Source organism: Cervus elaphus, chromosome 33 (assembly GCF_910594005.1).
Source record: "Cervus elaphus chromosome 33, mCerEla1.1, whole genome shotgun sequence".
Classification (NCBI taxonomy): domain Eukaryota; kingdom Metazoa; phylum Chordata; class Mammalia; order Artiodactyla; family Cervidae; genus Cervus; species Cervus elaphus.
In genome coordinates this window covers 9,625,432-9,640,141 of record NC_057847.1, presented here as the reverse complement: position 1 = coordinate 9,640,141, position 14,710 = coordinate 9,625,432, and the positions used below count along the sequence as shown (strand labels likewise).

The window sequence follows — 14,710 nt, the reverse complement described above, 5'->3', positions numbered from 1 at the left end:
ACGTATGGCAAAAACCATCACAATATTATAAAGGAATTATCTAATTATCTTCCAATTAAATTAATTAATTAAAAAAAAAAAGATCCAAGGGTACTAAAGTGCTATTGGAAGAGGAATCCAGCCTTCCAGCAACATCAACAATGTATCCTGAGGGAGAAATAAGAGATCATTCTCTCAGAGAAGATCAACCACCAGGATCTGTGTGCACTGTGATGGCCTTCAGGTGACCCAAAGGAGGTGATGGCCTTCAGGTGACCCAAAGGAGGTGATGGCCTTCAGGTGACCTAGAGGGTCTACAGCTGCGGGTACCTCCCGTGGAACACACGTGAGCAGACCAGGGGCCAGGCAGCACTGCAAACTGCTCAAGATCCTCACTCGCTCCGGACCACCCTCCCCAGACTCACAGGGCCTCCCCGGCAACACAGTACACTAACTGGCAAGTCTCTTCTCATCTCTCCAGCGTTCCCTGCAGATGGGCCCCATCTTACTCCTCTGGGCCTGACACCAACTGAAGCCGTACTGGAGGTTCATCATCTAGACATAACTGATGGCAAGGCTTCATAAGAACATCTATAATGAAGGGTGGTTAAACATCCCACTTCTGTTTATTCAGGAGAACATTAAGATAAATACACCTAAATATTACAAACTTTTTATATACAAGAATGAACACTCCCCCAAAATTCTGAAAAGTGGTCTGAAAAAAAACCCAAAAAATATAGTCTCCCTATTCCCACTTTTAAACCCTGGATGACCCAGGAAGACAGAATCAATCTCTTGATGCATTTTCTTCAATGCAGTTAACAGATACTCCAATCTAGATTGGCTTGGCCAATGCTATTGGAAAGAACATGGATGTAGAAAGAAAATGCTACGTTTAAAATCCTTTTCCAGTGTTGGTGCTGGGCATCCAGTCTTCAGCTACATGACCCTCTGGGCGTCACTTCCTGAAGCGCTTGAAAAGTGGGTGCACGTGCTTAGTGGAAGTCTTACTCCGGGATGAGTGGTACTCCATGTACACCGTGTCGTCGGCCCCAGACATGGAGCTCATCGTGCCAAAGCGCCGGGACACCTGCGGGGGAGCCAGCCCACTGTTAGTTTCCAAGGTGAAACACCCTCCCTTCTACATTTATAGTCATAGTAAGCTTTATAAATGTTTAAGTTTCATAGATTTTATTATTTTTAAAATAAACATTTACTGACTACTTAGTATGTCTCGGGTATTACTCTAAGCAGCTTATACTTATTTGTTACATGTCTTAACTTACCGAATCCTCACAATCATCCTAATGCCCATTTTACAGAAGCGGAAACAAACACAGAGAAAGGAGGTTACTCGTCCAAGAGCACACAGCTCTTTAGAGATGGGACGTGAACCCAGGCTTCAGATTCCCTGTACCTAACCGTAATACCACACTGCCTCTCTTAATGGCAATTTCTAAACAGAATTTTAACAGTGAGGGCAGGAGTCCTTCAAATCTCCTGAGACCCTCCCATAAGGCTTTGAATCAAGCAGAAACTCAGAAAGCCCCAGGCCTGAATCTTGGTTCTATGTCTCACTGAGTGGCCTTGGGCAAATACTGAATGTCTGTAACTCAATGAACTCACGTGTAAAATGGGGATAACCACAGCTGCTTGACTTATGTGGTGTGAACAGGAATCACACACGACAAGGGTCTGACCCAGTGCTTGGCACACAACTCGCACCGGATTACAAGCAAAGGACGCAGACAGGCGCTGAAGCCGTGCCTCCCGCAGCCCGACCTTAGGTGACCCACTGTGAAGCGGAACTGACTTGACACCACCTTCAGACAGAAACGGGAAGCTTCTCTGGGCACCCAAGGAGGGTGCCCTGGAGAAGATCCAGCCCCCGACCGCTGGCTGTGGGGACAGGAAGGTCTCAGGCTGCAGGGCACACAGCACCCCTCCAGGTGACACAGCTTCCTTCTTCCCTTGTTCCACTATCACTCACCTTTCAGCTCTATCACCCACTTAAGTTTCAAATGCACCTGGTTAAACAGTACTTCCCTCCTTGGAAGGGCCAGATACGAATTCCTCATCGTGACACTTTCATTAGTTATACCATATGATATTTGCCTGGCACAACAACAGGCATTCGATAAGTATGTGCAGAATAATTGAAAAGTTGAACACTTGCAGAGAACTCTAAATTTTTCAAAATATGTATTGAAACTACAATATGAGTTCTTTCTCAGACATGTCTTACAGGCCGGAAGGCTGTGTTCTTACTGAGGAGGAAGCTGGGGTGAGGTGGCTCGCCCAAGGCCAAGAGGGGCAGCCCCAGGTCCGTCACACTCCTTCCCACAACCACCCTAGTGAAAGCCGGGACTCCAACATCCAAATCCTAACAAACACTTATGCCAGACTATTACGTGAGCACAGCAGGAGACAGCTACACTCACCATGGGCTCAGACACGTAAAGTAAGACACACATAGGCTAACAGGGATGACTTCTATTATTTCCTTCTCTACAATTTCCCATGCATTCCAAGTTTTAAAAAAAACCACATACACACACAGAACTGTGAAGCTGTATGTGTGTCTAAGACTCTGTCCTTCAGGAGAACTGACATCTGGAGCCTCACCTACTCACTCACCTGGCTGGATTTGGAGCCAAATTCTCCTGCCACCACCTCCTCCTCAGCATCCAGGTCAGTGGCCGCCAGGACCTTCTGTAGGAGCTGCTGTTGCTCCTCTTTCGTTGAAAATGCCAAGTCTTCCTCTTCCATGCCAGCAAGCTTGGTGATCACCTGTAGAGAGGAACCCTCTGGTTTCCTCTCCCTTGGCCTGATCCCACCTTCTCCTGGGCTCATCTGGTCTGGTCGCCTCCCTGCTCAGGCCCAGCAGAGAAGCTGCCTAGTAACAGAGCGCTCCTCTCTGGCAGTGCAGAGCCAGCCTCAGGAGCCGCCTCAGTAAGGAGCTTAGCCAAGGCCTGCAAGGCAGGAAAGGTTCAGCAAATTCTAGGGCATCTGCTCCCAACACATGGCACCTACATGACCACTTACAGAAGGTCTCCGGGATCCTGGCCACCTCCAAGCAGCCATTCTCGTAGCTTCCCCGTCTCGCCCCAGGTAAAGGGAGGGACCAGGAACTGGAGGGGACAGCCTGTCACCCTTCAAGAACGTGCTCAACCCCCAGGCCTGGCACCCGGGGCTCCCAGCGGGAGGGGCATGTACCAAAGACTGGGTATTTTCTCTAAAAGAGAAGGACAGCAGCAGGGTGGAGATTTGGTTTTCACTTCCCTGGGGGCAACTCACTACAAGGCCTACCTATCCCTGCAGAAAGCGAGGACTGATTACATGAAGGGAACTTCTTTTCTGCTCCCGCCTCTCTAATTTTCGCATAATTTTAAAAGAAAATTCCTACAAGGAAGGACCTGGCTGAGCCCTCCAGGTGGCCACAGATCTGGAGTACAGATGTGGGACACTTCTGCCCTGGCCTCCTCCCCAGGGTCATGACTCTGGGAACCCTAACCCAGCTGTTCTCAGAGGGCAGATCTGAAGGTGAGGCACGCAAAGGCGGCTCCAGCCAACACAGACCACCACGTGCTCAGCACTTTGTCCAGCTCACCTGTCAAAGAACCCAGAGCACTTCCTGATTCAGTGCTTCTCTTACCCTTATGACTCTCCTGGGAATCAGAAGGTATGAATGCTGTTATCACCCCAAATATTACACAGACAGACAAAAAGGCTGCAGTGAAAATCCTTCAAAAAACTGTGCCAAGTGTCCTGAACTAGAATTCAGCCTAAGTCTGAAAAGCGTCACTGCCTCTGACTGAAAGAGGAGGGTCGGACAACCCTGTCCTCTTGTCTAAGGTGATAAAGGGAACTCTGTTAGTTCCCTGATTAGTTCTACCCTAAAATAATTTGAAAAAGATACAGTTTAAAGTAGCTGGAGAGGCAGCCTACAGTCTTCCACAAGTCAGGAACCTGGGAACCTGTATGTTCTAAGATGTCCTTTCAGTCCCCTGCTTGCACAGGGGACCCTCCACAAAAACAACAACAACAACAAAACCCCTTTGGGATACTAAATCCTGGTATAAATTTACTATCTGTGTCAAGAGGAAGGAAAGCAAATGCTTTCACCAATGAAAGTCAGCCAAAGCTTCAGAGTTTCCCAAGTTATTAGAACACCAGATTTATATAGTACATGGATGGCTCCTGAAGGGAACCCCTGAGAAAGTAAACCCAAGGGGCTCACACTAACACAGTGGTGGCCACAGTTCCTTGGCATCTCAGGTTCTACTAGGTTAGCGCATTTTCCCCACCAACATCTAATGGGATTTTTTTTTTTTGGCAAGATGACTATAAAAAGTTAACAAGCTGAGACTCCACATGTTGCCTGCTTTAAAGGCTCCGTTCCCTGAGAGGTTGGAAGCAGGAGAAGAGTCTGCACAAGGTTTTTCCTTCAAAGCTCCCCATAGTTCATGCAAGCAGAAGAGGAGTCTGAGGTGGGGCCCCCAGTCCCCTAATATTCTGTGCCTGCCGGAGGCCTGTCCCACGCTTGTGCTGACAGTGGCCTCCACTTCTCATGGAGGACTGGGTAGAAAAAAGCCTCGGTCCGACTCTGACCAGAGACCAAAATGGATACATACCTTGAAGCTGTAACCTTGATCTACCAAGAACCTCTGCCGCTTGGTTGAGTAAGCCATTTCCTGCGTGTCCTGGGAGACCAGCGAGTAGAAGAAGGCATTGTACTCCTCTGCAACCATCCCTGGGGGGAGGGCATGAAAAAGGATGACATGAGCCCTTAGAATGCCAGGAACTAAGGGTCCACGGCTCAAGAGGGTATCTATGGCTGATTCTTGTTGATGTCTGACAGAAAACAACAAAGCTCTGTAAAGCAATTATCCTTCAATTAAAAAATAGTTAATTAAAAAAAAATAAAATGGCAAAAAAAAAAAAGTAAGTCCTGCAGTGGGAGAGCACTGTAGTCAGAGGGGTCACTGCCCTGACTTTGCACAAGGACTTCAACAAAATTAAAAACTTTGGTGCTTCAAAGGCCACCATTAAAAAAGTGAGAAAACAACTCATAGAATTAGGAAAAACATTTACAAAGCATACATCTGATAAGGGGTTTGCACCTAAGGCCTAAAAAAACTATTACAACTCAATAATGAAAAGACAAATCAGTTACATACAGGAAAAAAGATCTGAACAGACATCTCCCCAAAGCAGATATACAAAGAAGATTCATGTGTCCATGAGCACATGGAAAAAGCTCACTATCTTAGTCGTCAGGGAAATGCAAGTCAGAACCATGACAAAATACTACCGAATACCACAGAATAGCGAGGATAAAAAGGGTGAGTACAGCTGTGGTCAGGACTGTGGAGAAACTGCAATCCTCACAAACTGCTGGTGAGAACGTGGAATGCTGCAGCCACTTGGGTAAGAGCCTGGCAGTTTACTAAAGTGTTAAACACACAGTTACTACATGACCAACAATCCCACTCCAAGATACACCCAGGAGAATTAAAAACTTATGTCCATACAAAACTTGCACATGAATTTCATAACACAGCACTATTCTAAGTGCCAAAAAGTAGAAATAATCCAAATGCCCATGCTGCTAAGTCACTTCAGTCGTGTCCGACTCTGTGCCACCCCATAGACGGCAGCCCACCAGCCTCCCCCATCCCTAGGATTCTCCAGGCAAGAACACTGAAATGGGCTGCCATTTCCTTCTCCAATGCGTTAAAGTGAAATGTGAACGTGAAGTGGCTCAGTCGTGTCCGACTCTTCATGACCCCAAGGACTGCAGCCCCCCAGGCTCCTCCGTCCATGGGATTTTCCAGGCAAGAGTACTGGAGTGGGGTGCCATTGCCTTCTCCCCAAATGTCCATAAATGGATTTTAAAAGTTCATACAACAGAATATTACTCAGCAATAAGCAAGAATGAGGTACTAATAGGTGCTGCAATATGGATAACCCTTCTGAAAATATTAAGCTGAAACTACTAAAAAAATAAAAGGCTCAGAGAAAAGATACTAACAGAATTATCACAGAAACAAGGTAACCTAAAAATCTGGTCCTGCAGGAAAATCTGAATATTTTTGCTTCACAGTTCAGTGTAAGTTAATTATTTGTGTACTGCCTCTGAATTCAATTGTTTCTTTGTCTTCCAAGAGCGCAGAGATGCAAAGAAAAGGGCTAATTATCTTATAACAAATATTTTATTTTGTCTTATTGAGATAAAATTGACATAGTGCTATATACACGTAATGATATGACTTACATATATGGTGAAATGACTACCTCAATAACTTTAGTTCACATCCGTCATTTCACAGTAACACACATACAAAAAGAAAAGAAAAAAAAAGGCTTTTTCCTTGTGATGAGAACTTTGAGAATGTACCCTTGAACAACTTCAAGTATAACATACAGCAGTGGAAACTATAGCCGTCATGTTGCACTTCACATCTCCAGTTCGTATTTACCTGACAGCTGAAAGTCCGTATCTTTTGAATACATTCATTCAAATCCCCCACTCCCAAATCCCCATTCTCTGGTGATCACAAATTTGATACCTTTTTCTCTAAGTTTGTTTTTTTGCAAACTCCACATATAAGTGAAATCACACAGTATTTCTCTTCCTGTCTGACTTATTCCAACTAGCTTAACATTCTCCAGGTCCGTCCATGCTGTCACAGATGGCAGGATTTCCTTCTTTTTTATGGCTGATTATTATATTGGGTTGGCCAAAAAGTTCATTCCAGTTTTTCTGTAACATCTTATGGACAAATCTGAACAAACTTTTTGTCCAGCCCAATATATGGACACATACGTGCATGCACACCACATTTTCTTCATCCATCCATCTGCGGATGAACACTCAGACCGGGACCATGTCTTGGTTATTGAAAATAATGCTGACATGAACATGGTGGTACAAATATCTCTTTGGCATAGTGACTTCATTTCTGTCAGATATATATCCAGAAGTGGAATTGCTGAATTATATGGCAACTCTATCTTTAATTGTTTAAGGGACAGTCATACTGTTTTCCACAACGGCTGTACCAATTTACATTCCCAACAGCGCACAATGGTTCCCATTCCTCTACATCCTTGGCAATTAACAAATGTTAACTACTGACTTTTTGATAACATTCTAACAGGTGTGAAGTGATCTCATGGTGTTGATTTGCACTTCCCTAATAATTAGTGATGATAAGCACCTTTTCATATACCTGCTGGATATTTGTATATCTTCTTTGGAAAACTGTCTATTCAGGTCTTTTGCCCAGGTTTTAATTGAATTATTTGGGTCTTTTTGCTATTGGGTTGTATGAAGCCTTTATATACTGGATATTAACTCCTTATTAGATACACGATTTGCACATATTTTCTCCCATTCCATACATTGCTTTTTCATTATTTTTTAAAAAATATTTACTTGGCTGCATCAGGTCTTAGTTGAGACATGCAGGGTCTTCACTGTGGCATGCTCGATCTTTCCGTTGTGGCACATGGGTTTAGTTGTCCTACAGCATATAGGACCTTAGTCCCGAGCAGGGATCAAATTCACAGCCCCTGATTGGAAGGCAGAGTCTTAACCACTGGACCACCAGGAAGTCCCTGCCTTTTCATTTTGTTGACTATTTCTTTTGCTGTGAAGATGCTTTTTAGTTTCATGTAGACAACTATTGACTTGGCAGTCAAAAAAACATTGCCAAGATTCACGTCAAGGGAGCATCTTTTTCCTGTTTTCCTTTAGGAGTTTCATGGTTTCCAGTCTTGCACTTAAGTCTTTAATTCATCTTGAGAGGATTTTTGCTAGTGGTGAAAGATAGGGGTTGAGTTTCATTCTTTATATGTGGATATCCAATTTTCCCAACACCATTTATTAAAGACACTGTCTTTCACTCCACTGGATAGTCTCAGCTCTCTTGCATGGGTTCATTTCTGGGCTTTGGATTCTGTTCCACTGGTCTATAATCTCTTTTTATACCAGTAACATACTCTTTGGATAGCCAAAGCTTTATTAAATAACTTAAAATCAGAAGTGTGATGCCTCTTGCTTTGCTCATTCTCAGAACTACTCTGGCTCTTTAGGGTCTTCTGTGGTACCATATAAATTTTAGGACTATTATTTTTACTTCTTTAAAAATGCCAGTGAAGACTTAATAGGGATTGCACTCAATCTAAAGATGGCTTTGGGTAATACAGATCTAACAACATTAATTCTTCCAATCCAGGAACAAAGGATACTTTCTGTTCATTTGTATTTTCTTCCATTTCTTTCTTCAGTGTCTTGCAGCTCTTTCACCTCCTAGGTTACATTTACTTCTAAATATTTTGTTGTTTTCGATGCTCTTGTAAATGGAATAATTTTATTTTTTCCCTTTAGACAATTTGTCATTAGTGTACAGAAATGCTACTGATTTTTGAATGTTAACTTTGTATCCAGTAACTTTACTGAATTTGCTGAATATATCTAACAGTCTTCTGGTAAAGTGTTTAGGGTTTTCTACCTATAAAATCATGTCACATGCAAATAGAGAAAATTTTACTACTTCTTCTTCAATTCTGATGCCTTTTATATCTTTTTCATACCTAACTGCTTTGGTTAAGACTTCCAGTATAATGAACAGATGACAGTGGGTGTCCTTGTCTTCCTCCTGATCTCAGAGGAAAACCTTTCAAACTTTTCATTGTGAAGAGTGATGTCAGCTGTGGGCCTATCATATGTAGCCTTTATCATGCTGAGGTACTTTCCTCCTATGGGATTCCCAGCTGGCTCAGTGGTAAAGAATCCACCTGTCAATGCAGTAGACACAGGAGACATGGGTTTGATCCCTGGGTCGGGAAGACCCTCTGGAGGAGGAAATGGCAACCACTCCAGTGTTCTTGCCTGGAGAATTCCACCAACAGAGGAGCCTGGTGGACTGCAGCCTGGCGGGGCCCCGGGAGTCGGACAGGACCGAGAGACTGAGCGTGCACACCCGTTCCTCCTACATCTAATCTGTTAAGAGTTTTTATTACACACAGATGCTGACTTTTTTCAAAAGCTTCTTCTCCATCTACTGAAATGATCATATGAATTTTTCCCCTTAATTCTACAGTGTGAGGTATCACATTTATTGATTTGTGTATGTTGTGTATGTTTGCATCCCAGGGATAAATCCCACTTGATCATGGCGAACGATCCTTTTAATGTGGGGCTGAATTTCATTTGCTAGTATTTTTTTGAGGATTTTTACATCTGTATTCATAGGCTATTTGGCCTGTCCTTTTCTATAATGAACTTTTCTAGTTTTGTTATCAGGGTAATACTAGCTTTGTAAAATGAGTCAAACAGTACTTTAACAAACAAAATCAAAGAGCTGTTCAAATTAGATTTGTTTGTGTGTGATGAAGAGTAACGAGTAAGTTAAAGAGTCATTTTCACATATATGAGTCAGACTTATCCAAGAGTCTACTATATTCTGGGGGCCTCCCTGGTGGCTCAGCAGTAAAGAATCCACCAGCAATATAGGAGACTGGTTCGATCCTTGGGTCAGGAAGATCCCCTGGAGAAGGAAATGGCAATCCACTCCAGTATTCTTGCCTGGAAAATCCCACAGACAGAGGAGCCTGGAGGGCTATAGTACATGGGGTCACAAAAGAGTCAGACACAACTCAGTAACTAAACAACAACCACCACTGTATTCTGTAATGTAGAATTCCTCATAATAGCCCTGAAAGATTCAGAGTCAATCCTGCTTTGGATGAGAAACCAATTTGCTTTGCTGAGAGGGTCAAATTACTTATCCAAGGTCACACAGTTGGTCTGGTGCCCAAGTCCACGTTTGCTATTCCTACAACTTGCCCTGTCTCCATTTTAGTCACAATCAATTAGCTGCCTCCTAAATATACTCAAATGCAGTATAATGTTAACACATGCTCATCAATCTTATCATTTTCAAAAATCCTAACAGTCCAAGCTCTTCCTGAGATGAGTGTGACTCCCTTGAGGACAAGGCCTGTGTCATTCTTGTAGGATCTATGTGGCCTTAGGAGGATGCTGGAGGAAGACAGCAATATTGGTCTCTACTCTGCCCATGATGGGGGTCTAGGCCTCTTTACTGCAATTACCAAGCAGAAACTCCATGCCTCTTGCTTCCTCATTTGCTGAGCTTCTATTAGCTGCCACTCAGGGGACCATTCTTCACAGGTTATGAGCAAGGTAGCCACCCTGTGGCTGCTCCTGCCAAGCTCTCCCCATGCTCTTAAACTCGAGGGTTCGGAGGACACCTTCCAGCTCCATACATCCCCTCGTGGCCATCCCCTAGCAGCCAAAGTGCTGCTTTCTCCACCCACAACCACACAATTCAGCACTGCCCCCCAGCTCCCTTTTCCACGAACATAAGCGCTCAGCTCAGACCATGAGTCGCAGACAGCTGCCATGGAAAACATCCAGATACTCACTCCCAACACCTCAGAAATAACAATGCCAAGGAGACCCTGCTCCTTGCTTTGGAACCCCTACACCCCGCCCCCTTTAGAGTCTGCCTAACCCAGGAGCACAAGCTCATCCTCACGAACACACAGGCACGGCACAGAAGTCGGTGGAAGAGAGCCCTGGAGAAGGTACCTTTTTTTGCTCGGAGCACTCGCCCTAGCCTCTGGGCCTCCTGCCGCCGGGAGCCGCCATGAGAGGAAATCTGAATGAGAACATTTGCTTCTGGCAAATCGAATGATGTGTCACCCACCTGCAGAAATGAGACAGCTGTGAGCTTGGGAAGGTTTTTATATGTGAGACAAAGAGGAAAAAAAATTCAACTAGCCTCAAATTTAAATAAGCTCTGTAGATAATTTAGATAAAACAATCACTATCATCTCAGTCTATACCAGGGGCCCTCAGACGCAAGCAGGTCTCTAGGACCTAGTGTGCTTCCTGAAAGGTGTCTTACAGAAGCTGTCAGGACCCAGGTCCTAACCATCTGTCTCAGCAGCAATCCTAGTGCGAGCTGCTAAGGCCCAGAGACAAGAGGGCCCGATCAACACTCTGAGTGATGCTTTTCATTTTTTGCAACAGAACTAGGTCTGCACAAAACCATCCACAATCTGAACTCGAGGGCACTGAGGCCAACAGCACAAGCTGGACACGTGACCTGGTAGGGGCCCCTGCCTGCAGTGGGCTGGATTCTGGCTCAGGGTAGCTGCCCTAGCTTGGGGGACCGAGGAACGTCCAACCATCAAGGTCTCCAGACACAGAAATCAAAGCTTGGTACTTACTGATTCATCTATGATCACTTTATAGGTAAATCTCATTTCTTTGGGGCTCTGGGTCATTCTAATCTAAGTCAGTTCAGTCAGTTCAGTTGCTCAGGCATGTCCGACTCTTTGTGACCCCATGAATGGCAGCAGGCAGGCCTCGCTGTCCGTCACCAACTCCCGGAGTCCACCCAAACCCATGTCCATTGTGTTGGTGATGCCATCCAACCATCTCATCCTCTATCGTCCCCTTCTCCTCCTGCCCTCAATCTTTCCCAGCATCAGGGCCTTTTCAAATGAGTCAGCTCTTCATATCAGGTGGCCAAAGTATTGGAGCTTCAGCTTCAACAACAGTCCTTCCAATGAACACCCAGGACTGATCTCCTTTAGGATGGACTGGTTGGATCACCAAGTTGGCTGACATGAAATTTCCTCCTCCCTTCCACTCAGCAGGGTTTCTAAAGGGGAAAGATCCTGGCTATGGTCGGCAGCAGTGTGTCTTCCTCCTACTGCCTGACACCCTCAACCTTTCCAAGGCATTTAGCAGGAGAATGCCAAGGCTCCCCACCACTGTAGACCCAATGCTTCAGGGAAATGCCGAGTAACTTGTGCTTATCAAAAACAAAGACCTTGAGTTCTCTATAGGGAAGGCGCTTTAAAGGAGGGGGCTTCTCTGGTCTAAACGACTATTCTAAACTGTCAGGCTACCACTTCTAACTACAAATTAAAACCATCACCAAGCTGGGCCTACATGACCTTGTACCGTGCTTACATTCACCACTCACCCCCAAGGCACACAGAAGCTAGGACAAAGGTTGCCCACGACCCCCAGGAATCTCCAACCCCACAAAGAGAACCTCATCCACACCTCCCTTTGTCAGAGTATTTAGTGAACTTTCCCCTTTATACGAAAAAAATACAACTTAAAATTCCTGTATCCCAAAAAGAGGTAGAAAAAGCTTAAGTCATACAAAAGGACTTGTTAGAGTGCATACTCCTTGAATTAGGAATGTAGACTATATACACTAAAACTCTACATCTGCTGCTTCTACTTCCTGCCAAACAACATTCCCATGTCCCTAGACACTGAATACACGGGAATGAAAACGGATGTGTGATGTTCCTTCAACAAACCCCAATGTACTGCCCAGAGATCACCCAGCTGCCCCCAGGCCCCGGGGTTGCCGCATGCCACACTGACCTTGGATATGAAGATGGTGTTGATTTTGGGGTTATGCTTGAAATTCTGGAGAATCTGCATCCTTTCTCCCTGGGACGTAGGACCATAGATATAGGGTCTAGAGAAGAACAAATCTATGTTGGGAAGACCACAGAAGCACTCCTTGCTCCTTGGCTATCCTGAAAGCATGTCGGAGGGAAAGGGAGCTCTCGCAAGATTTCCCCCTCCCAGGAAGACCTCTGTCATGGAAGAAAATCAGGAAGAGACCCATGAAAAACATGCCCCCACTGCCGCCACCCCTTCCCCTCTGAGCCAACGTGCAGGTCACCATTCTCTTCAGGATTCTCCCTTTATTCTTTTGGTTTTGGACTGTGCTCCTTCCTCCTCCCGCATCTCTCACTCTAAACTTAGTGTCTATACAAGGAGAATCCCCTGGATTCCATGAAGCACAGCAGGAAAAAAAGAAAACACTGCTATTTGCAAACAAAAACCTAGAAGGAACCATTTCCAAATGAAACGCATTCTCCAAGAAAGGAGAACAGAACCCCTCCCAGAACTTCCCATGACTCCCTGTAATGCTACGTTCAAAGCACTTCTCACTAGTTTCCAGCTACCACAGGGCACAACCCTTTCTGACAACCTCGCTGGTTATCACCTCTTGGCATCTGGCAGTGCCATTCCTCTACTTTTCCTATAATGACGTGGTTTTTGTAGCTTCCACAGGGGCAGTAATGACAGTCAGAGCGATGATGGCAATGACAAGGACAATGAGGACAGCAAGCGAGTACGCAGGGCCCGCCCACACCAAACAGAGGTGGGCTCCGTGTTTTGGGGAAAATCCATACCTGCCAGTATTCCTCAGATCTGTACAAGGTGGGCTGCATGTTCCCAACTTACACCTGAGGTTGGGAGCCAGAGGACGCTGAACTCAAGTGGCTGTCCCACCATTCAGGCCCACCAGCTCCCTGGAAGGCCTAGGAAGCACTGCTTTTGGTATTTCACACACACTTCCTAACACTGTGCTATAAACTGGTAACAGGTATACCGAGAGAGCAGCCCCCTGGCCTGTGGGGAAGCTGGGCAAGGCCTGGGACAGCTGGATGCGTCCCCAATCCTGCAAGCATGGCTTACCAGAGTGTTTGGAGAACCCTACAAATCTATTATTTTCTGGGTGTTCATGCTATGAAAAAGGGTGGGAATCTGCACTCTTCAGAACAGTCTGTCTCTTGATATCTAGGTTTTTAGGTGGCTCTTTTTCTCCTTGATCATCATCAGAAAAAACAACTCATATAGTGGCAAGCCCTCAGTCTCTGAGTCAAAGTGTCAGTCGCTCAGTCGTGTCCAGCTCTTTGCGACCCCATGGACTGTGGCCTGCCAGGCTTCTCTGTTCATGGGATTCTCCAGGCAAGAATACTGGAGTAGGTAGCCATTCCCTTCTCCAGGGGATCTTCCCGACCCAGGAATCAAACCTGGGTCTCCTGCATTACAGGCAGATTCTTTACTGTCTGAGCCATGGGGAAGGTTCCCTCATATAGGAAATGAAACAGAAGGGTGACCATCCTCCAGGAAAAGGACCTAACATTTGTTGAATACCTACTAGATCTAAGAATCCTGAGGTAGGTGGTGGTAACTCTAAGAGATAGTAGAGCAAAAGGGTAGAACACAGAAAGCAGAAGCCCAGGCCGGCAGAAAAGGCGGGCTGACATAGAACAAGCCAGTCTTACAGAACACAAAAGGGCTCAAGATCGAATCACCAGTTGCCTCAGAAAGTAGGCGTTAGGGTGGGATTACAGATGGGAAGACTGACAGACTACATGTGTAAGGAACAGTGTCAGATCCCAACTCCCGCTGCCAAGCAGGCCTCTGCCTACCCGGCAGGAAACTGGAGATGTACTTTCTAGATTCTGAACACACTCAGGGAGACCCTTTGCCTTCAGGCAGAGCTGAGGGTAAAGCAAGAGTAAAACTGAAGAAAGACAGGGATTCCCCATTCCCTTCCTGGCCACAGGCTGGTATCTAGGAAACGGTAAGATTTCTCTCTGGAGAAACTTTCCAGCCCAAAACAAAGGACCCTGAGATACTGACATCTGGCAACTTCTTGACAACCTGGCCAGGCCCATGCCTGATCATGGAGAGGTCCAGAGGCTGGCAAATCCACCAAGCTGTACAGAAAGGTCAACCAGCTTTTTAGTGACTCACCCTTAAATAAGAAAACAGAGCCAAAGATCACCAAAAATCACAAGATGGGCTCGAAAGACAGAGCTGAAACAAGACACTTGAAGGAAAGAGAGATGGTGTGGGGAA

At 45.4% G+C, this 14,710-nt stretch overlaps 1 protein-coding gene across 3 annotated transcripts in view; it reads right to left on the bottom strand.

Moving 5' to 3' along the window:
* Positions 1-586: 586 nt before the first annotated feature.
* The window catches only part of ERCC3 (ERCC excision repair 3, TFIIH core complex helicase subunit), a 29,054-nt gene continuing 14,930 nt past the window's right edge, over positions 587-14,710 (bottom strand). For 2 of the 3 annotated variants that reach the window (XM_043894777.1, XM_043894778.1), the window contains exons 11-15: positions 12,428-12,524; positions 10,604-10,721; positions 4,617-4,735; positions 2,620-2,772; positions 587-1,072 (exon numbers count right to left, since the gene is read on the bottom strand). In XM_043894777.1, the coding sequence (XP_043750712.1) occupies positions 941-1,072; positions 2,620-2,772; positions 4,617-4,735; positions 10,604-10,721; positions 12,428-12,524 (619 nt within the window). In that variant the 3' untranslated portion in view covers positions 587-940. Of the gene's footprint in view, positions 1,073-2,619; positions 2,773-4,616; positions 4,738-10,603; positions 10,722-12,427; positions 12,525-14,710 lie in introns of those variants that run through there. The other variant, XM_043894779.1, reaches the window with a different exon arrangement.